The following is a 22922-nucleotide window of genomic DNA, read 5'->3' as shown; positions in this document are numbered from 1 at the left end:
TAAGCGCTCAGCTTAAAGAATAAAGGAAACTTAGTCCATTAACCGAGGGAAAGAGAAAAAATACTTTTCTTCCTTCAAGCCTTCACGATTCAAAGATAGTCCAAAAGCAGCCTATCAAAAGTAAGCACTACGACCAAATGAGGTTCTTCTATCCGATGGATTTTGAAAATAGTTTTTTTGGACTGCCTAGGAGGTCCCCTTTCTGTTAGTAGTTTTAAAAGAGAAAAATCGAAGAAGATTTTTGGATAGATTTTGTATTTGGGTCTTTTGATGGTTATTCTTTGTTAGTAGATTGACTCTTGAAATTTGTCTTGCAATATTTGTCAATCTACAGATACAGATTTGTTTATGTTAGTTGCTTTCAAGAGTTTTCTCAAAGAGTTTGATTTTCTTTCTAGAAAATTCTTCTAAAAAATGAGGTCTTCTGTGCGAGGACTTGGTTTGTAGATGTAAGAGGGTCAGGAGCCTTGGCCTTCATTAGCTTGAGTTCAATTACTATGTCTTAGTGGGCACATTATTTTAAAGATGGTGTAAATGTTCAAATCAGCTATAGTGGGCACATTATTTTAAAGATGGTGTAAATGTTCAAATCAGCTATAGTCTGAAATTCTCAATTATAAATATTTTTGGAGTAGCGACAGATGAAAACATTTCAGAAATGGGAAAGGATCTATAATTGAAATATTATTAAGATGGGAGCTTTGCTATCTAAATAATTAATAAGGCACTTCTATATCCTTCTATATCGTTAAGGATCCATAAACGAAGGGCTATCTAAATAATTAATAAAGTACTTCTATATTGGAGGGACCCCAAGAGTTGACCAAGAGATTTGTAAAGGATAGATATATCCTTCAACTTTGGCAGCTAGACCTTGAAGCCCTTTGGAGGACTTTAACATCCTTGCTTCAGATCACAATCTTAAAATTGAATATTTAGTTGCCCTTAGTAGTCACTCTTTACAATGGTAGAAAGGTTATGAAGCCCTTTGGAGGACTTTAACATCCTTGCTTCAGATCACAATCTTAAAATTGAATATTTAGTTGCCCTTAGTAGTCACTCTTTACAATGGTAGAAAGGTTATGTTAAGTGCGTCTAGTGGTGAAAATTGTGAAATATATATGGTTTGTCTAAGTGTAATTTTTTAATGTGGTTGTTGAGTCAGAATAAATGCTTCACTTGCAAGAACATTAGAAAGAGAGGATTCCATGGGCTATTTATTTGTGTTTGTTGCAGCATTAATGAAGAGTGCATTAATCACATTTATCACATTTTTTTAGTGCCCATTTTCTATGGAAATTTGAGGTTAATGGTGGAAGTTTTGGAATAGATCTATTAGTCATGCTACTTCTATGTTTGAGTTTTGGTTATATAGTTTGGGTCATCCCCTTGATTCAACCTCTTTTCATTTGGTGGTGTGTGATATTAAATGTCTTACTTTGTTTTTTTCGTATTTATTTAATTTTTATTGCAATATGAATTGTCATCTCCTTTCTTTAGTATATTTAGTGTAAGGTTTTCTACTACCTCTTGAATATTTTTTTCTCAAGAATCTATTGGTGTGTAATTATTTTGCATTTTTATTGTTTTATTGCATTGGTGTGTAGCTAGGAAAAACTTATTTAGCCACATATCTATTAAGGTAGGTTGTATATGTAACTTGTACCTTCCATCTTTGATGGTTATGTTATGTGACTACATGTCCTATTGCCTCACAATGTTTGTATATATATGCACACCTTTTGGTTGTGTATCCTCTATATGTGGTCCACCTTTTATTTTCATATGTGATCTCTTATTTCTCATCACGTATATTTACACAAAGCATTCATTCATATAGAAAACTATTATTTTTGTTATATTGATCTTTTAAATTTTCTATGTGTAACTTTTAAGATTTGCTGATTTTGGGTGGCTACCTTCATTGTCAAATTTTACATGATATTAGAATGAACTTTATCTAGAGAGTTAGTCCTCTTAAGAATATCTAGGATATTGAAAACCTAGTATACTATTCTCTTGCATCCTTAGATGATATAAAAAATAAAATAACTTTGAGAGGGAGATTGAATTATGGAGGGATTATTTCTTGGTGAGTTAACATCATTGCATTTGCACTTTTATACTCTATATTGAACATTCCTTGCTAAAGAAAACAGGTAGTTTTGTATATTGAACATTCTTTGCTAACAACTTTATTAAGCCATGACCATTTTAAAAGCTACATACACTTTTAAAATAGACGAGAACTTTTAATGTCCATAAGACTGTAGATGGCCTATTGGACAATAAACCTTGATATTTTTGATCTGTGAAGTGTTCAAATTCTGCTATTGAATTTGACAATGAACTCACCCATTCTCTCCACATCCTCCTCATTGAATAAATAATGAAAAGACATTGCTACTATATTATTTATGTACTTGATCCGAATGTCTTTGTATGCACCACAATCTACAATAAAGTGTTTTTTGTTTCCAATATCTTCATTATGCAAAAGACACATACCCTCTCTTTCCAAACCCCTTTTCATCATTTCCACCTACTTGTTTTGCATTGAAAACAATGCAAGTTAGTCCTCAATTGAACAATGACCTGCATATTTTAATAAAAGGTCCATAGACCTTCTACAAGTTGTACACCTCTGAATTTGTTGCAAACCCTTGAATAGTGGCCTGTATGGCCTCCACGAAATTGTAACCCCTTCCCTTCAAACTTGCTTTTTGCACTAGGTCTCCAAATTTACCATGGACCCATGTTTTGACATTTTCAGCTAAGTTCAAAATTATATTTACTGACTCACTAAATTTGGTAGAAAAATTTGTAGATTTGCTATATTTAATAAACAAATTCAAATTTTTGGGATATGTGAAAATTAGGGCAGATTAAAATGAAATTATTCATCAACTTCTACATAATAACAATAATGAGAACAACTTACCATGGGTAAAAAATATAAAGACAATGCTTTTACCATGGATAAAAAATATAAAAACAAAATGATGCTCCCATAATACTTAATGATTATAAGGTAGTCCCATATAAGGGTGTATTCAAGTTTTCCACTTTACCTTTGTTAATGGACAATTTCATCTAAATTTTAATAATTATAAAAGATAATTTAAAAATTGATATAATTTATAAATTAAAAATAATTAAACAATAAAAGACTATTGTAAAATTAAAAACATGCTTCGTGATTGTGCAAATTTTTCTCTATTTTTAATATTTTCTTTCTTATTTTACTTCCAAAATTTCTCTATCTAACATAATTAAAAAATAATTTAAAATATTTTTTTTTTTTTCAAAATTGAATGGGAAACTTTTCAACAAATCTAACCATATGCATGGAACACCATTAAATATAATCCTTTGCTAAAATGTTCTCTATTATCGTTTGCGAGAGTTTTAGCTTTTAGCTTCAATTTGAGGTCATGTGTTTCTTCACCGAGCTCAAACATACACCGGTTAGCCTCTTCTATATGCAGAGATCGGGCCGCTGCTAAAACAGACGCTACAAAATCCAAGAGTAATGCAGATGATGAATGGATTACTTTAGAAGCCTCAATACATGAATCAGTTTGTTAGATAACAATTCTTAATTGAGAGAAATGATGCAAATTCCAGAATTTCTTCGTCAGTTGTCAAATCCTCGGAGTTTGCAGCTCGCCAAGGAGAGAATAGGACTGTTGTTTGTTTTTGATGATGAACGTTGGTTTATCGGCATGACGAGGGCTTCTTCGTCGCTGATGAACCCCAAGAACACCGTTTCTCAGATTAAGAGGCAGAATTTAATCTTTATTTGCTTTCTCTATCTGCAACTTGTCCCCCATCATCGCACAACTTACAGATGGCTATCATACAACACGATGGAAAATAAAACATGGTCGGAAAGTCAAAGTGCATAGCAATGAAATCTCCCAGTTTGATACAAACAAGACATGGGTTGGTTAAGTCAGTCGCCACCCGTAACCTAATGGGTAATTAACAATTATAATCAAGCTAACTAAATAGATATTCTTGATCGTTCTATGAATTTCAATGTACGTCGAGAAATATGGGAGATGCAATACTTGTTCGCAGGTCGAAAATTTTATTTAGTTTGTATTTTTTTATCAATTAAATATCATTCTCGATTTCAAAGAATGTACAGTATACAAAAATACCTGTTTTCTTTATAGCCAATGTTTTATTTTCTAACAAGTTTATTATTTGGCCATCTTTTATTTGTACCGACATCACGTTTACAGTTGTTTTTTCTCAAGTTTCTAAATGCTTGAAGATGACCGAACAGAAGGAAAGATTTGTGCTAGCAGTACTTCTACAGTTGTCTTTTCCCAAATTCTATTATGCTTGATGATATTACCAAATGGTAGGAATGGCACTTATGTGTTGATGTGGCTGAGAATTTCTAATTGAGTCTGATCGATTTAATGTTTTTTTTTAATTATTGTTTTCATTATACACACAAATTGTAATCAATCCATCAGAAGAGTAGCTTTTGGGAATAGAAATAAACTTGCTTACTTTTAATGATTCCTATGTTGGATTGAGTAAATAGAGGCATTTAAATGGTTTATGGGATCATTTCCTGCCTTTTCAGGTTAAACACATTCCAGAGAGATTTGCGTCTGTAGAAGAATACCTTCGCTCATTTGTTTGGCCTTTAATTGAAGAGATGCGAGCAAAACTTCAGAAGAGTCTGGAATCTATAGCTCAAGCAAAATATGTAAAAATGAAATTTCAGGAAGAGACACACCTGTCAGAAGGTGAAATAGGAAAATATGAGATGCTTATTGACAGGGAGGATGATTCAGAAGAAGAGAAAGAGAGAGAAAATTTGGAGTTGAAAGCAATGGACATTCTTATACTATTCACAAAATTGCCTGAGGATCTGGATCACTTGAATGAGGATCTGGATCACTTGAATGGTGATTACTTGTTGGCTTTAGTCCAGAGCACTGACAGCGACGACACAACTTCGGATGAACCGATGGTGACGATGAAGGTAATGGCGGCGACGGTGAGGGCATATGTGCGGTATCGACATCCCTATACATCAACAAATTACAATATAAATACTACATTATTTGCTTTCAATCTCAGTAGTATTATAACATGTTCGAGAATCTGGAATGCTTTACATACTCATTTGGGAGTCAAGGAAAAGGGTACCATGCTTCATAAAGCAATATGCCCGAATACAAAGGTGTGTACATGAATTATTTTAAGCTTTGTGCATATGGTGTTCTTTCTTTTTTTATCATGGTTTATGAAAATTAGAGCAACAGTGCTTGGAGGCAAGCTGGAAAAATTTGCACTAATCTGACTTTGATGGGATTTTTAGGATTATTACGAATCCTGTCTAGAAGCGAAAGAATATGGGTTCGAGAAATTCAGAAGCAAGCACTTCATGCCCCATAAGTTCAATCGTTCTCAAGTTTCTGCTGTATTTCGAGCAATTGATGCTATTGAATGTAATTTTCCTTCTGATATAAAGCTGATCCAGGGTCCCCCAGGAACAGGAAAGACCTCAATGCTGATTTCACTTGTTTCCATCTTGCTCCATAAGGCAATCAAAGTACTTGTGTGCGCGCCCACAAATGCAGCAATATCAGAAGTTGCAAAGAGATTCATCAATATTGTTAAAAATCCATCTGGATGTTGCCCTAATACAGATAATTTTCCTTGTTTCTTGAATTTGAGTGACATTGTACTCGTAGGAAATGCGGAGAGATTTGATCGTGAAAGCATTTTTGGAGATATTTTCCTTGCACATCGAGTTGATCGATTGTCCAAATGTTTCCTACCAAAGACAGGATGGAGGCACAGGGTGAGATCCCTTCTTCATTTTCTTGTATCAGCTGTTTCCCAATATGAAGATTTTCAAGAGACACCACATGAAACAGATAGCCTTGATACACCACAAGAAACAAACAGCCTTGATTTTTCACAGTATGTTAGACAGAGAATGCAAATTTTAGCCTCAAAATTTTGTGAGGCTGCAAGCATATTATTAAATGACTTACCAGGGGCCTTATCAGGAAAACAGGAATTGAAATGTTTGAAGAATGCTGTGGAATCTTTTGCAAATCTTATTGAGAAAAATAATGTCAATGGCAGAGTCCTCAGAGAATGTTTTTGTAGTGACAACGAGGGCTTGGTGAAGGCAGAAGAGTTAACAAGTAAATTTAATGAGAATATGCTTTACAATAAGAAAGATTTAAAGGTTCTTTATTTTAAGAAAAATGAGTGTATCAAATTGTTGAGAAAGCATTTATCCAGTCGAGCTGACATTGCCCAAGAACTCACCTCTTTCGAGAAAAAGGAGAAAATACGTGAGGAAATAGAGAAAAAGTGTTTGTCGTGGGCGAAATTGGTATTTTCAACAGTAATATCTTCTGGCAAAAAGTGCATGAGTATGGCCGCACCATTTGATTGCTTGATTATCGATGAGGCAGCCCAGCTTATAGAGGCCGAGTCAACTATTGCATTACAAATCAGAGGTTTGAGACATGCAATACTTATAGGAGATCCAAATCAGTTGGCTGGAACAGTTATCAGCAAGGTTTGTTTCTGTTAGGTTAATTTGTTTATTTATTTATTTCAATTTGTCATAAATACAATTTATAAGATTTATTCCATCTCGTGTTTGGCTTCTCAGATATCACTAGAAAAGGGATATGGTAGAAGTCTCTTTGAAAGATTACAGCAGCTTGGACATCCATGCCATCTTCTAAATACACAGTATCGCATGCATCCAGAGATATGTCGATTCCCAAATATGAAGTTTTATGAAAACCGTATTATAAATGGTCCCAATGTTGAAAAGGAAGCAGATGGCATTACATATGTCAAGTCTAAAATGTATGGAACGTATGCTTTTCTTAATATACAAGATGGAGAAGAAAAGGAAGATGAATTTAGTAAGAGCAAATGGAATATTCTTGAGGCTGCTGTTGTCCTGCATATGCTCTCTAAACTATACAAAGGTAATGTTTTCTCCTGCCTAACCCATAAGCCTATCAATATATAAACACACATGTTTATTTTATCACGTTTAAATATGTAGATGTTAGCAGCTACTCATGTTCTTCTCTTATTGATCCATTAACTGAGTGGGATACTCTCAATCGGCTTATCAAGAACAAATTCTCTTCGCGTGACTTCTCAAAAAGATCCCTTAGACAATGTTGTTAGTGAAGTCAATTGTAAATCCACTTAACATACATGTGTTTGCATTCATACATCATCACTAAGAGCACAGAAACATAAAACATCAAGAAGCAACTGCATGACAATAACTGTAACAGAATTTGATCTGGAAAAACCCTGAAGGAGAAAAACTCCAGGAAGAGGGACAAAAATCCTCATTTCCAGCATTGACCAGTCAAGTCACAAAGTACGGTCATAGTAAGACCAATCAAACTCCACAACTGTGTCGGAGAGCTTTTTTATCCTAAAAGTGCAATGCAGCTCCAAGAACTGTTCTAAACGGTAATAACCACTTGCAAACCTTTGCCCCAATAAGAAACCATGAGCCAAAACTTTGGTTTCACATTGCAAACTGCTTCATATAGATTTCTTCGAATCTCTTTGATGCTCAAACACAAACTGATGCCATGTAGTCGAATTGAACAGTCAAAAACCTTCACAGTTCAACTGTCTGCCTGTCCTGGAGTAAATCTACAGGTTTCACCAAAGGGAAGTTGTGTGTTAGCTGCAGTCTTAATGAGTTTGCTGTGTCATTCGCAGAGTTTGCTGTGGTAGGATTACATCCACTGAATTATAATTGCATTCGTTGTGGCATTTGACAAGTTTACTGCCTGTGACAAGCAGCAACTTTATCAAAACTCTGCAGCATAATGATGATAGCTAAAGAAGTTTGGGATCGCCCAAAAAGAATTTGTGAATCATACGATTTGAGGGCGAAACCCCTCCTATTCATTTGAACTCATTGTGTTTATCAGTTGCGGAGCTTTCGAGTTTCAATTATTTATTGTGTGAAGATTTTAGTTGTTAGTGTTTATGTGTGGGGATTTCAAGAATATCTGATTGCATCTTTGCATTCCAATTTCTATAGGTAATAATATTTTGTTCCTTTACTTTAATGCTGGTCGTACCCTTTTTGGTACGAGCGCTTCCTTTTCTTTCAAAGAAATAAGTTGCAGACTTGATTGCCGTATCTTTTTATGAGTTATGTTTGAATTATTTCATGCCTTGGTACTGCAACTACTAGCTACTACCTGATCGCAGCTTTATAACAAACAAAAGAGGGTTGTAGCTGTCGATTAGGCTGGCGGTTCCTTATGATAGCTCCCATACTAAATTGGAAGGTAGTGACTCATCAGTAGTGACATGAATAATTGGAAGGAAGGCTAAAATGAGGTGGAAGCAGAAAAGGTGTCTTCGTAGATAAATTGGATGTTTGAATACAGTTTCCCCTTGGGTGTCTTGAGGAATCAAGATATACAAATTTACAATTTAAGTAGACAATAAGATCAATATAAAGCTGGATAATATTATCCTCTTTCAATTCAATCAATGAGATTGTGAAGACAATAGTTGTAGACACAAAAAAATAAGATTGAATAATAATTATAAGTGATTATCTTAACATTCATTTAGATTTAAGTAAATTTGATCAAACCATATTTTAAAATTGAGTTTGTCCACATAAAAATATATAAAAATCATAAATATATACATATTTGCAACCTAAAATCAGAAATTTAAAAAACATCTAATATTTTTAATATAAAACAATATATATGTATTACAATATATTATTAAAATTAATATATAATATAATAATAAATTATAATTATAATTATTAATTTTGCTATTAATAATTAAATATAAATAAATATATACTATAAATTAAAAATATTAATAATTTATTTACATAAACTTTTATTATTAATATTATTAACATAAAAAATATATTAATTTAATAAATACTAATAAATATTTTTAATTTTAATGTATATTATTGTCTTTCACAAGAGATATTTCTTTCCGTCTCGTTACTTTTTAATGGCACGTGGGAACTAGTTTAGTGAAGGGTTGAGGGATGTTCAATTGACTACCATTTATTAAATAATATGCGTTTTCACACGGTATGGAATTGTTTTGAGGCAAACAAAAACAAGAGTTTGAAAAGCATTTTCTCTTGCCACTTGCATATAGAAACAAGGTATAATAGGAAGAATGGTAATGGACATTAGGCTATCTTTTCAGCTAATATAGAAATGAAGAAATAGTAGTCTTCAAAATGTTAATCCTTTCGTTAATATAGTAATATTCTCTATACGTCAAGTTCACTATGGAATTAGAAAAACCCCAAATTGCCATCCCGGACCACACCACTGCCCGCCCTTGACTAGGATCTAGATCAGAAATGGTTCATACTTGAACGCAAAAAGTTTCAGAGATGAATTAGTAATATAGAATAATTGCATGGTATCAACTATCATTAAGAAATTCAGAGATGAAGTGGTAACATAGAATAATTGCATGGTATCAACTATCATTAAGAATTTTTGTGCTCCAAGTTCATATGTATAAGATTACAAAATTCAATTTTAAGATTTATGATATTTTTTAATTTGTGATATTGCTATCAGGATTCAACTATGTAGTTTTCGAGTCAAACTCATTGATTCATGATTCATGAGTAGTGGTTCAAAAGAACCTATCTCTCATGAGAATGAATGGTACACTTAGCACTCATTGCATCTAGGTGATGCTCACAGAGGTGAAGAATTGGGACTTCTTGGGAGATCACCCATCCCAGTACTACTCGAACTTTAGCACGCTTAACCATGAAGTTTCCTCCAAGGTTAAGTCCACTCAGCTTGCAACCCCATTTGCAAAAGCTTCAGCAAGTGTTGTGCCTTGTGAACCATTCATCATAGAGCCCCTTTAGCTCATCAAGTGATAAGTAGGAGATATTTTTCCACAACAAGTCGAATTGTGATATTGCTATCAGGATTCAACTGTGTAGTTTTCGAGTCAAACTCATTGACCCATGATTTATGAGTAGTGGTTCACAAGAACCCATATCTCATGAGAACGAATGGTACACTTAGCACTCATTGCATCTAGGTGATGCTCACAGAGGTGAAGCATTGGGACTTCCCAAGAGGTCACATAAATCGTTGTTATTGAAGGAAAACATTTAAATCTATTGAAAAAGTAGGAATGAAGTACTTCAAAGTAATAAAAATATCTCTAAAGACAGGTCTCCATGCAACTGCTTAGGTTATTTTGGCAAGTAGTAATTTGTGGAGCTGGTGGCCCATGAATGTTGAATTTTGCTGCTTAAAAGTAAGCAGTCATCTTAAATTGGATTTTTTAAAGAAAATCTTTAGTAATGATTTTTCACATAAATTTTGGAGAAAAAATTGAAAATAAATAAAAATGGAGGAAAAATTGTGGATCCATATGTCATTCTTCGCAATAAGCAGCTGATGCTTATTTCTAGCCCTTCTTTTTTCGAAAGCTTATTTTCAATTTTTAAGTTGCTGCTGCTCCACAAAAATAATTTAAGAAGATTGTATAAAAATAAGCAATGATTTTATTATCCTGTTAGACACAATGCACCACTGAGAGGGGGGTGAATCAGTGGTTCTCAAACTTTTCCCTTTAACAACTTAGATGTGTATATCGGTTAGTGGGGAGACCAACACAAATGTAATCACACACAAAGGGCTATCACATAACACTAACATGTACGAGGAAAACCCAAGATGGGAAAAACCTCGGTGAGCAATGCTGTTGGAGTCTACTGCTCCAATCCAGCCTCACTGTCAAAACTCTGTTACAATGTTTAGGACACCAACTCAAGGAGCTACAACCCCTGATTTAGGGCACCAACCCAAGGAGCACCAACCCCTAACTTGTTTATGGGCTACAACCCAAAGGAGCTACAACCCCTGCACCGAGCTACAACTCAGTGATCTAAATAAAACATCAATTACAAAAGTAGTTATATTGTTACAAGTGAATCTTGAAACCATTTCATATGCCTTACTCTACCGGTGAGATACCTTCTCTGCTACACCAGTACACTTCTCTTGCTGCTCTCATCTGTTGCTTCACTGCTGGTAAACTCTACCGGTTCACCTCTACTCTCCTTCTGCTCTGCTGGATCTCCTCCTCACTGCTCTGCTCTTCACCGATACTACACTTTGTCGGTTCTATGTCTACCTACTCTGCAACTTCCTTTACTCCTGCTTTGTCGGTATGGACACTACTGGTTTTGCTCTACTACCGATTGAGCACTTCAACCTGGTTCACCCTCACACACAGTCTCTTCTTAGATGTTCATTGGGCACTTTGATTGATTTGCTCTCACTTGCAGAAGTAACACTCAATTACTTCTCAGCAGCTCTATCCTCTTCTCTTGAGCAACACTACTCTCTCATCCAGGGGCAACCATCTCTGTTTTTGGCTTGCATATTTATAGACTGGTTTTCCCGTCAAAAAATGATTCAAACTTAGGACGGTTAGGGTTTCCTCACTTACCTCGCGGCAAACCAAATCCAATCAGATCTTGCCCGATCTGATCACTTAGGCAGCTGTTTCCTCATCACCCCATTGTCTTGCCTTCTTGATCACGCCTTCTATCTTTGGCAATTTTCTTTTTACCTTGTCGGCAAATCTCTTGGTCAAGCACCTAGATTGGTCTTGCTGTTTCCTTCATCTGCCTCGATCTTCTCAAACAATCTGAGCTGGTTCTTAGTTGTCCTTCAGACCTCGAGCAACAAACCTCTACAACAGCTCTGGAAGATAGACCTCGAGCAACAAACCTCTACAACAGCTCTGGAACATGTCCCGTGATTTGTGGGATCTACCATTAATGTCGACCAACTCTACAACTACTCCATCGGTGTTCATTCCATCTACCACTACATGCAAGTCCACTACCTTGACTCCATGTGGCATCCATGTCAACCAACTGCCAGGTTGGTTCTCCATGTCGGTCCAAATAGGATCACCAATCAAACACTCTACCCGTTCCTCTTTTCTGCCGGTTTACTAACCCTGTTGGTATCTCACATTCTACTAGTTGACTCATGTCTGCACTTTGTTGAACTATCGGTGGAACACCTAAACCGGTCTTCAGGCATGTCTATCCCAAGCATGCACATTTCCACAAAGTGGGAGGACATCTGCATCTGCACCTTGCTCATATTACCGGTGGACTTACATACTCGTAAACACTCTTGATATGTATCGGCATCTCAACATGTCTTCTTAATCGGTTCAGTGCATATCCTTGATTTCATGCACTTGATGCACACCTCTTCTTCCTTATCTCACAGAACTATGATGCACACAATGCATGATAGGAGATAAGTTCCACTTACCGGTGGAGTGACACCTTGTCTTCTGCATCCTGCAATGTACTCATGTGACTTCCTTGTTTGTGCAGCATATCTTAAAACAGGCACATGTGATCCAGTGTGGGCACATTCATTGTCAGTCATTGCTTCTCATGATGACTACATCTTCATCCGGTGGGAGTCCTACTGTTCTGCAACTTCACAACATACTTGTGATCTGTTCATTCTTCTCCTTCGGTGTTGATGTGATTTAGGTAACATTCTGCCTCTTCATCACAAACAACAGCGCAAGCACCTTGGCCATCCAGCTTGTACACCGGTCATGATCTTTGTAGGCTGACAACCACTCACTTGGTTGATCTGTCTTCTCCATGTCAACACATCACTTAACAGTTGACATCCTTTCCTTACCGGTGATACACTATACCGGTACCGATCACCTTACCAACTCATCCACACAAGTTAGGCACTAACTTGTGTACCAGTGACTCCAGAGGCACTAACTTGTGTACCAGTGACTCCAGTGGTCATTCATCCTTACCTTACCAGTGTCCTGCAACACAAGGTGATGTCAAAGATATCTCAACCTGTACTCTGCATGACAGTGTTGCACATACATCTCTTCTACCAGTAGTCATCCCATACCGGTTGACATCAATGACAACACAATTCCAACAAATCTATAGGGCCACTTGCTCTACAAATTGCTCCTGAAAAAATTGCACAGCTGCTGCTAGCCAAAATAAGCTAAACAGCAGCATGGGGACCTACCCTAATTTATCCTTTTGGCTTAATAATTTTTTTTGCATGGGAACGCTCTATTTGCTTAATTTTAAGCAATTTTAAGTAAATAGCAGGGTGAGGACATGAAGTAAACAAAGCTGAAACAAACGGCTAGGCTCCAGATATCGTACAAATATAGGACCTCCTATAAAAGCAATGGATGAAAATAACTAGTTTGATAGACAAATGTTATTAAAAATTTTATACCTCTTTTAATTTGAATTAAGGTGGGTCTTTTGAAGAATCTTGAAACTCTAACCGCCTATCCATTGATGACATTTGGAAAGATTGTGGCTCAATGACACGCTCCAAGAACTCCATGTTTGAAAACAAGCCGTCACTGCCTTAACTGTTCACAATCCAAATCTGCAGTCCCAGGGTTCGAACATGCTGATAATTTTGGCTAAAACAGTTAGATAGCGATTTAACAAAACTCTTGCACTCTACTGTGATGAAATTGGCCGCAAAACACTGCAATTGTCACAAAAGGCAGCAGTAAATATGACTGAAAAGCTGGTATTCAATCTTTCTTTGGACAACTGAAAATACCTTTAAGGCAGTGAAAGAACCATAAGATTTCACCTCCGAATCTTAATAGAAAATATAAGCCGTGGGTATCTACATAAGCATGTTATAATCTCCTTTCAATACTGCTGAAAACTGCCTTGAAACCTTGTGGTTTTGACTTCAAATCGTACTGCGCAATTAAACCCTAGATGGCTGAAAAAGTGTGTTCATTACAAATGATTAACCCTTTTAATCATGTACTTTGTTGTTTTCATAAAAAAATATGGCTTAACTACCAAATGAAATTTGTTTTCTCATTAATCTTTTCTTTTGCATTTCTAATCATTGGTTTTGATAACTAGGTAAAACAACTTTGGTTCAATAAGAAATCGCAAATCGTTGTTTCGGATACATCTTTGCAATATAAATATATTAACATTTCTATAATAAATAATTTATAAAATAGATGAAATTAGAGGATGGTTGTCATCTGAGCAAATGGAAATAACAAGCTTTTGCATGCATGCCATTTCTGATATTGGGCTCAGAGATTTGAAATCAGTACTATTTCTTTATAACTTCCTTTTACTTTTAGAATTGTTTTCTCCAATATTAAGAGTATTTAATATTTCTTAATCAAGACTATATAGAAACGTATTTTTGTTATGCATCACTTTGCTAAAATTATATATCGCAATTTATAGTGTATGATTACTATCCTAACACTAATAATTTGGGAATTTGAAATCAGTGTCTCTAATTTTAAAAATTTAATCAGTTTGTGCTAGCAGAGGTTTGAAAACTAGTGTGGGTGTGATATCACCTTATAATGCCCAAGTTTGTTTTCTGGAGAAAAGGCTAATGAAGAAGGATGAATGGAAGAACACTATTGATGTAGAGGTCAATTCTGTGGATGGGTTTCAAGGTGGGGAAAAGGACATTATCATAATTTCCACAGTCAGAACTGACAAAATTGGCTTCCTTTCTGATTGCAGACGTGCAAATGTTGCTTTAACACGTGCACGGTACGTTTGTATCTCGTTCCTTTAGTGATTATCGTTCTGTCATCTCTTTGCATCTTTCATTGTATTTACTTAAATTATCCTCACAAAGAGGTTGTTTCCCTTGCATGAGTACTAGTAGAAACTGATTATTTCAAAATAAGATGCTATTGGGGTGTTGATGAACAGATTCTGTCTTTGGATTGTTGGGAATGGGTCCATGTTTCTGAAAAGCGATTCTATATGGGAGAAGATAGCAAAGGATGCGGATGCAAGGAAGTGCTTTCTAGATCCAAATGTAGACAGTGAAATGGTGAAATTAATAAGAAATGCAAAGGCTGAGATGAACCAACTTCAAGATCTATTAAAGAAGGATTCTGTCTTGTTCAACAACACAGTTTGGAAGGTAACTTGGATGCTGAAGGCATTCATATTCACTACAAGTACAATGAGAATATTTAGTAGTCTTTTTTGTTTTTTCTAGCATACATATTATTACCACTCCTAGAAGTTTATCATGCAAACGAGTTATTTTATCTTTTAAATGTATCTTCAATGTTTACCTTTAGCTATAAGGTGAAATTTGTATTTCTTTAGGTTGTTACTAGAGACATATTATGCAATATCTTGATGGAAGTCATGTTTCTAGAGTTGCAAGTTATAATGTATAACAAACTTGAGAGACATTTAATTTTTACGGGAACCAAAGATAAAACTACCCATGCTTCACAAATAATAACAAAATATAATATTATGATAGTATTGATATTAATTTCAATGGGTAACTTCTACATTGATATGCATTGGCTTATAAAGCTTGTGGTTTCCTATTAAATTTCCCACCCAACTAACTACCACAAAACAAAATGTTATTTTATTTATTTATTAACACACCACTAAGTCACCAGGGGATTTTATTACAAAAATTAAGCCTTTTATTCTAACACCCCCTATTTTAAAGCTTACAAAATTAAAAGATAAAAAAAGGTTAAGAACTAAGCACACTAACATAAAATTAATAACAAAACCACATATTCTTTAGAATCTTCTATTTGAAAACAATTGTTGAGCTAGGGCAAATTCCACCAAGGTGTAGCTCTCGAGCTGAATTCTGGAACTCTTGGATTTCATCTCTCCAAACTCTCAAATTATGGATATCCTGAATTATTGGACTGTTGGTGTTGGAAATAAGCCACACTCGGACCGACGATGGACTGGTCCAAGAGGGGCCAGTAGCTCAGTGGTAGAGCACTCCAGCAATGTATGGAAGGTCCTAGGTTCGAGTCCTAGCTGGTCCATGTCTCAACATGGTATTAGAGCCAGGTTCAGGCTAGGAGCCCCAAGCACACAAGAGATGTGGCTTAAGGGGGGGTATTGGTGTTGGAAATAAGCCACACTCGGACCGACGATGGATTGGCCCAATAGGGGCCAGTAGCTCAGTGGTAGAGCACTCCAGCAGCGTATGGAAGGTCCTAGGTTCGAGTCCTAGCTGGTCCATGTCTCAATATGGACAAACATCCATGTTGGGTTGCATCCACAGTGTTCTATCAAATTGTCTTATAATGCTTGTCACAGTATAATTTCCAAGATCCACAATCTCTTGAACTATTTGGACAACCATCCATAGTGAATTTCATCTACACTACCTTTCTTCTTTTCTTCAAAATGTGGATTTATTAATATACAATTTTTTCATTATCTAATTCTTCAACATCGTCAACATGTAGTAGAGCTTCAACCAATTGTTACATTGGCTATATTTGAATCTTAAAAGTCCTTGTTAGGTGTAGTGTTGACGACTTTGAAATACAAGTATAGTGTGATATAATAAAACAATTCATTTTCAAGATGTTAATTTCCATTGAAAAAGCTGTAATGTCCCCTTTATTTGATCTAGAGAATAATTAAATGATTAAAATTAAGTTGTCAAAAAATTAAATAAATTAAAAGATGACTAATTTTAATTATTTTAAAAAGTCATAAAAATAAGTAATTAATTAAATTTTGAATAGGCCTAAACTTGTGGATTTTTTTTTATATTTAATTAATTAAATGTTGATCTTTGCTTATTTTAATAAGTGACTTCATATTATGTCAATGGGAATTTATAAATGGGTCACTTTATTAGAAAAGTACCTTTAGAAAGTTTATTATCAAAAATGAATTTAAATTATATTCTTTCTAGAAAGTTTCAGAAAAAAATATAAATTCAGGGATGAGGGAGTCATTTGGCAATCTGAATATTTTTATGAAACCCTTTTCATCTAGGAGATTGAACTTGGTTCTTTTTCAACCTAAGGACAAAAACCCTTTTGGCCATCAACTTTGTTGATGGAAATGCATGTGGCTAATTGAGTGGATTTGTATGGAGTTCACTATTGTGTTGAATGTCTGTGCTTGTTTGATTTTGTAGTGATGGATTACAAGATTGAGGAAAATGTGCATAGAATGAATTTGGACGCTATAGAAAAGAGTTGCAATTGGGTGAAAATGTTCTTATAGATTTTGGTGGAGTCAAATCATTATATTGTTGGGCATTGATTATTATCATATTGGAGAAATTCATATAGTTTTGTTTGTTGCCATGGTCTTCCAAGGCTAGGCGTACGAAAGAGAAAGGCGTGGGAGGTGACAAGCTAGTCAATTCATCTCATGCAAGGATGTTGAGCTTATGAATTTACACCCTGTTGGGTGCATGAATCAAAGTGTTGGGCGATTAATTTACTGATATGAATAGAAATCTGCTAGATGTGGAAAGGTTTGTGTGAAGGCGTAGAGCAAGGTTCTTGTTCGGCGTTGTTATCGGCATAAATTGCCTATTGTTATATTTGATAATATTTGTTATTCGACAAGGTATTAATTAATTGTATTGAGTGGGTTGTCAGTCTCGGGTAGTTATGTGTCAGTTGGTTGACAGTTGTGTACCTCTCGACAATCGTCAGGTCCTTTAAATATGTCGTGTATTGCCAAGGAAGAGGATGGTATTGTCGGATCTATTGTAATCCTTGGCCGACCATCTTCGGTCTCTTCTTTGTAATAATTGAATGTGCAAATAAAGATATATTTTACTGTCGTGTCTGGTATGCATTGTCATGTACATTATTATTTCCTGTATTTAATTTACCAGTTGTAGCGGTAAACATTTTGGCGCCGTTGCCTTAAAATAAATCGGGTCAGCCTTGAGTGATTCATGCCCGTAGATCCCATCAAAGGTGAGAAGAGGCCACAGGGTGGTCAAGACTAAGCGATTAGGTGATCTGCCGACCCTCGACCGGAGGGAGCACAAAGACGAGTAGAAGCCTGGAAGTACTCAGAGTGTTGGGATGTTGGAGGTAGACGTGTAGAGGACACGCGCGTGTCTGAGAGTGCAAGGAAAGCACTGAAACATAGTGGTTGGAATAGTTCACTCAGGTTCGACTCACCTAGAAGTTCTTAGGTTGTTGGGCACACTAAAGGTGGACATGTAGAGGACGCCTACGTGGCTGAGAGTGTAGGGAAAGCATCGGAATGTAGCGGTCGAAACAGTCCACCTAGGTCCGGCACACAAGGCGAATACACACGTACCTTCCGAGTGAAAACAATGTTGAACACCCAGGAGAAGCAAAAACTGTCGAAGTTCACAGGAGACAGGTCAGAGGACCTGGTACGACATTGCAAAACATGCATAACCATTTGGGAGGCAAATGGCCAAGATGACAGGGACTACTGGCTGAAGGCATTTCCCACCACCCTTCGGGGAATCGCCATTGACTGGTACACAGACCTCGATGCCCAGCACAAGACGAGATGGAGTGATCTGAAGAGGGCATTCCAGGAGGAATTCAAACTCTTGAGGGATGATAATGAGATCGTGGCCGAAATCTATAATACTAAGCAAGAGAAAAATGAGAGTGTACGCGCTTACAACCGTAGGCTCAAAGAACTGTTGAACAAGATGGAAAACCAGCTAGCCGATGGGTTGAAGAAGAGGTGGTTCACAGAGGGATTGATACCCTCATTGCGCAAGAAGATGAAAGTAGTGCCTCCCTCCTCATACATTGATGCGTACAATCGAGCGATGGATATCGAGAGTGAAAATAAAACCCCCTCCCGAGAGAAGAGGAAGACCGATGATGATGAGAGCACCAAAGGCAGCAGTGACGAAGAATCCAAAACCGTACAAGCCCTTTGACAGGATATGTTGAGAATGATGAAAGAATTGAAGGCTGCGAAAGGAACCAGCAATGAAGGTAATTAAATACGGTGTATTGAGTGCAAAAGGGAGGGGCACTTGAAAGGTAATTGTCCGATAAATATGTTTTGTGAAATTTGCCAAGTGCTAGGGCATTCAATCAAGGAGTGCCCGTACAATTTGAAGATGAGAAGTACACAAGTACGCTTCACACAGGGAGAGTCCAACCCATCGAAATCACATAATGTATCGCCAAGTGGTTATGGAAATCAACGAGGGCGAAACCAAATATAGTACGACTCCAGAGGACATCCTATCATACAGTGCCGACAATGTAGTGAATGGGGACACTTTGCGAGAGACTGCCATAACAAGAAAGACAACATACAATTATTGTACAAATGGTGTGGACCAGGTGACCATGAAGACACCAACTGCCTGAATCAGAAGGGTATTAATATGCTAGACGTGGAGGAACAAGAGGACGTAGTTCTGGCAATCACAAGAGCACAAACAAAGAAGGCGATATATTCAAACTCTGGTACGAAAAAGGAACAAGCCGAAGTAGAACAAGTGTTGGCGAAGGAACAAGTAACTTCCAATAGAACTGCAAGTATGTCATTGCGGGAATCAAAGAAGAACATAGTTCGGCAGGTGCTACAAACAACCGTACCCATCAAGGTGGCAGACCTTCTTCAAACTATGCCGCAACTGAGAATGGCAATTGCTAACACAGTCAGTGACGACACAGTCATCCAAAAACAATGTAAGCCACACGAGGAGGAACTGACGAGAAAACCATCAGCCGAAGGGAATGAGTCCAGTGATCCAATGTTGTTGACCGTGAGCATCGAGAGGGAGTCGGCAGTTGTCGAGATGGAAATAATGGGGAAGAAGTTGACAAACACCATTGTTGATAGAGGCTCGGGAGTAAATGTACTGCTATAAGACACGTGGAAATGTCTGGGGAAGCCGAAGCTTTGGCCGCCACCCTTCCACTTGGTAGGTGCTGACTAGCACGACATCCAGTCGTTGGGAACATTGATGGCACAAAAAGTAATGATTGGGACACAAAAAATTTTCTTGGACTTTGTAGTCATCCGGTTACAGAAGAAGGCATACGATGCACTCCTCAGGAGGGGATGGTTGGTTACTGCCAAGGTGAATCATAACTGGAAGCGAAACACGCTCTCGATCGAGAGTGACGGGAGGGAGGAAACAGGTGGTGAGTGAAGAACTGGCACCCTCAGACTCTTAGTCTGAGGGTGGAGAGTTAGGTATGGACGGAGGGAGGAAAGGCATGAAACCCAAAGATGAAGCAATGCTCAAACTGGAAGATTGCTTTGAGGATGAGATGAATTCTCTTAATGGATTATTTCATTGGCAAATGGAGGATTATGAAGTCTTCCACACTGACTATAACATGCTACAGATTGGTAGAATTGAGGAAGTGCAAAGTCCAACAGGCTCGAAGGAATTGTATGGGGTTAGGCCATATGAGAAGGAGAAAAAAAGTTGCAAGAATAATGAAGCACATCATCTGTATGCTATAGGGGGGTTGTATGAGAGAAGGTTGTACAAGTTGAAAGCACATCATCCGTACAAAAAATCTGTATGGAATTTGGAAGCACACCATTTACCTCAAAAGGATCCGTAAGCCTTGCGGAATACTACCCAAGAAGAGTTCCGTACCACAAATCCGTACAAAGGTGAAATTCAGAAAAGCCACACAGACAAACCGTACATTGGCAGGGTCCGGGGTTGGACAAAGGGAATAAGGCTCAACCCATACGGAGGAGTCCATACGGAAGGAGACACGAAGGCAAGTAAAGACCAAGATGACATCACATCAAACTGCCAGGAGGGGATCACCGTAGGGACATCAAACTGCCAAGAGGGGATCACCATAGGAACATCAAACTGCCAGGAGGGAATCAACGTATGGACATCAAACCGCCATGAGGGAATCATCACCGTACGAACATCAAACCGCCATGAGGGAATCACCACCGTATGGCCACCTTCTCCTTGCCACGTACATCACCTCAGAACCGTACGTCCAACTGTATGACATAATTGTGGAATAATCATATGGACTTCATGATAGTCATTGCTTTCTATTGTACGGCTTCCAACTCATTTCGTATGGTATGGCAAGTTCATTCATCTCGTACGGCATCACAGGTGCATTCCTTCCGTATGACACCTAGTGCATCGTTCCCTATTGCCAACGCACATTTTGAAGTTCCAAGGAGTTATTGTTGTACGTCAATTCTGTCATGTATGGATAGATCATATTGCCCACATTGTACGGAGGATACTTCATCTCATATGAACAAAGCCTATAGTCGACACCGTACGACTAGAGCATTTCTTTCGCATCGTACGATAGTGGTTGCATCCTATATGGGAACACCAATCAGCCATACATCATCAACCTCAGCCTGTGTGTGGAGTTCTCATCGTGTCATATATGGTACAATCCTCTCAATGCCATCGTTTTGTATAGCAAAGTGGTTTCTTCATGACATGTTGTAGACGTTGGTTAAAGCTCTTTTTTGGCTTCATCAACATTTGTTTTGGCGTCTTAAAAAATCATGGAAATCATGTGCGCCATGGAGTTTCATGTGGTTTTGAAGGTTGCAATTTGGCGTTGCCCCCAAACCCCCTTTGATTTGACAGGTACACTACAAGTTGGGGTTGTCCAGTCAAAGTCGTTGTCTGTCGTTAGTCTTCTCGAATATTACTTGTTGTTTGCTTGTCGTTTGGAAGACGACTTTTTCTTTTTGGGGGGATGATGTTGTCGACATAAATTGCCTATTGTTATATTTGATAATATTTGTTATCCGACAAGGTATTAATTAATTGTATTGAGTGGGTTGTCAGTCTCGAGTAGTTATGTGTCGGTTGGTTGACGGTTGTGTACCTCTCGGCTACCATAGGGTCCTTTAAATATGTCATGTATTGCCAAGGAAGGGGATGGTATGGTCGGATCTATTGTAATCCTTGGCCGACCATCTTCGGTCTCTTCTCTGTAATAATTGAATGTGCAAATAAAGATATATTTTACTGTCTTGTCTGGTATGCATTGTCATGTACATTATTATTTTCTGTATTTAATTTACCAGTTGTAGTGGTTTCATGCATTTTTTGAAGTTCCCTTCTTGTTGACATCAATTCTCCAGTAAGGATTAGCCTAACTTCTTGACCCTCATAGGCTAATGAGGTTGGTTAGAGGATCTCCTGTGGATTTGTATCGTCTCCAGTGTACAGTGCTTCAGTTTGGTCTTCGTTTGGCATCATTCGGACATCATGTGCTCTACTTCCTATTTTTAGTAAGCCTTGGGATGTTAGAGATGGTCCCCTACTATTTTTAGTAAAGGGGGTATGATCATATGCAGTTCCTGTTACCTATTTTTCGCTTCTAGCTGAAAAATAGGTTAAGAGATGCTAGTTTTTACAAAATGAAACAAGTGTGTACTACTTCTCTATTTTTGTGTTTCCAACTGCACTAAGGAATGAGCTAAAGATGGTATTTTTTAAAATACTTCTAGTCTGTAACAACAAAAAAGAGAGACATCTCATCAAAAGGAGAAGTATTTTATTAATATTCAAACATGCGTCCCACACAAAGAGTCGTGAGACTAGCTACATGCATCAAGTGCAGAAAGGAAATATACAGATATGTATACATAAGTACAAAAAATGAAGAAGGAATGTTGAGAATGGAACCAATCATTGCCTGAATGACTGGAACAGTTGAAGTAGACTCGATGTTGCCTTTGTCTTGCTGCTTCACCCTGGTCTGTATCTGCTTTTCTTCTGATATCTGCAAAAGAGTTGAAATATGCAATGCGTTAGAACATTTTGTTCTAAGCAATGGCTGACTACATTTCTAACATGTGTACTAATGCACGCATATATATATAATCCCTACATGCATCAGATGCATATAACTAGCATCACAGAGAGATCTTGAAAGGCAAATATTAGATCAAAGGAAAATCACCATACATATGCATGTTTTTGCTAACATGTTTGCTTCATGTGCAGGATTTGGAAAAAGGACAGCTTGCTGGTCATAAAATTCACAAAAATGAGTGGGGATGA

At 37.1% G+C, this 22922-nt stretch overlaps 1 protein-coding gene across 2 annotated transcripts in view; it reads left to right on the top strand.

The window, feature by feature from the left end:
* LOC131055004 (uncharacterized) overlaps positions 1-22922 on the top strand; it is a 120491-nt gene that overhangs the window by 7563 nt on the left and 90006 nt on the right. Inside the window, exons 1-6 of one of the 2 annotated variants that reach the window (XM_059207798.1) lie at positions 3439-3980; positions 4604-5209; positions 5348-6568; positions 6665-6992; positions 14419-14665; positions 14831-15047. In XM_059207798.1, the coding sequence (XP_059063781.1) occupies positions 4679-5209; positions 5348-6568; positions 6665-6992; positions 14419-14665; positions 14831-15047 (2544 nt within the window). In that variant the 5' untranslated portion in view covers positions 3439-3980; positions 4604-4678. Of the gene's footprint in view, positions 1-3438; positions 3981-4603; positions 5210-5347; positions 6569-6664; positions 6993-14418; positions 14666-14830; positions 15048-22922 lie in introns of those variants that run through there. The other variant, XM_057989606.2, reaches the window with a different exon arrangement.

This window comes from Cryptomeria japonica, chromosome 7 (genome assembly GCF_030272615.1).
Source record: "Cryptomeria japonica chromosome 7, Sugi_1.0, whole genome shotgun sequence".
Lineage (NCBI taxonomy): Eukaryota > Viridiplantae > Streptophyta > Pinopsida > Cupressales > Cupressaceae > Cryptomeria > Cryptomeria japonica.
The sequence above is the reverse complement of the archived record's forward strand: the minus strand, read 5'-3'. Positions and strand labels throughout refer to the sequence as shown.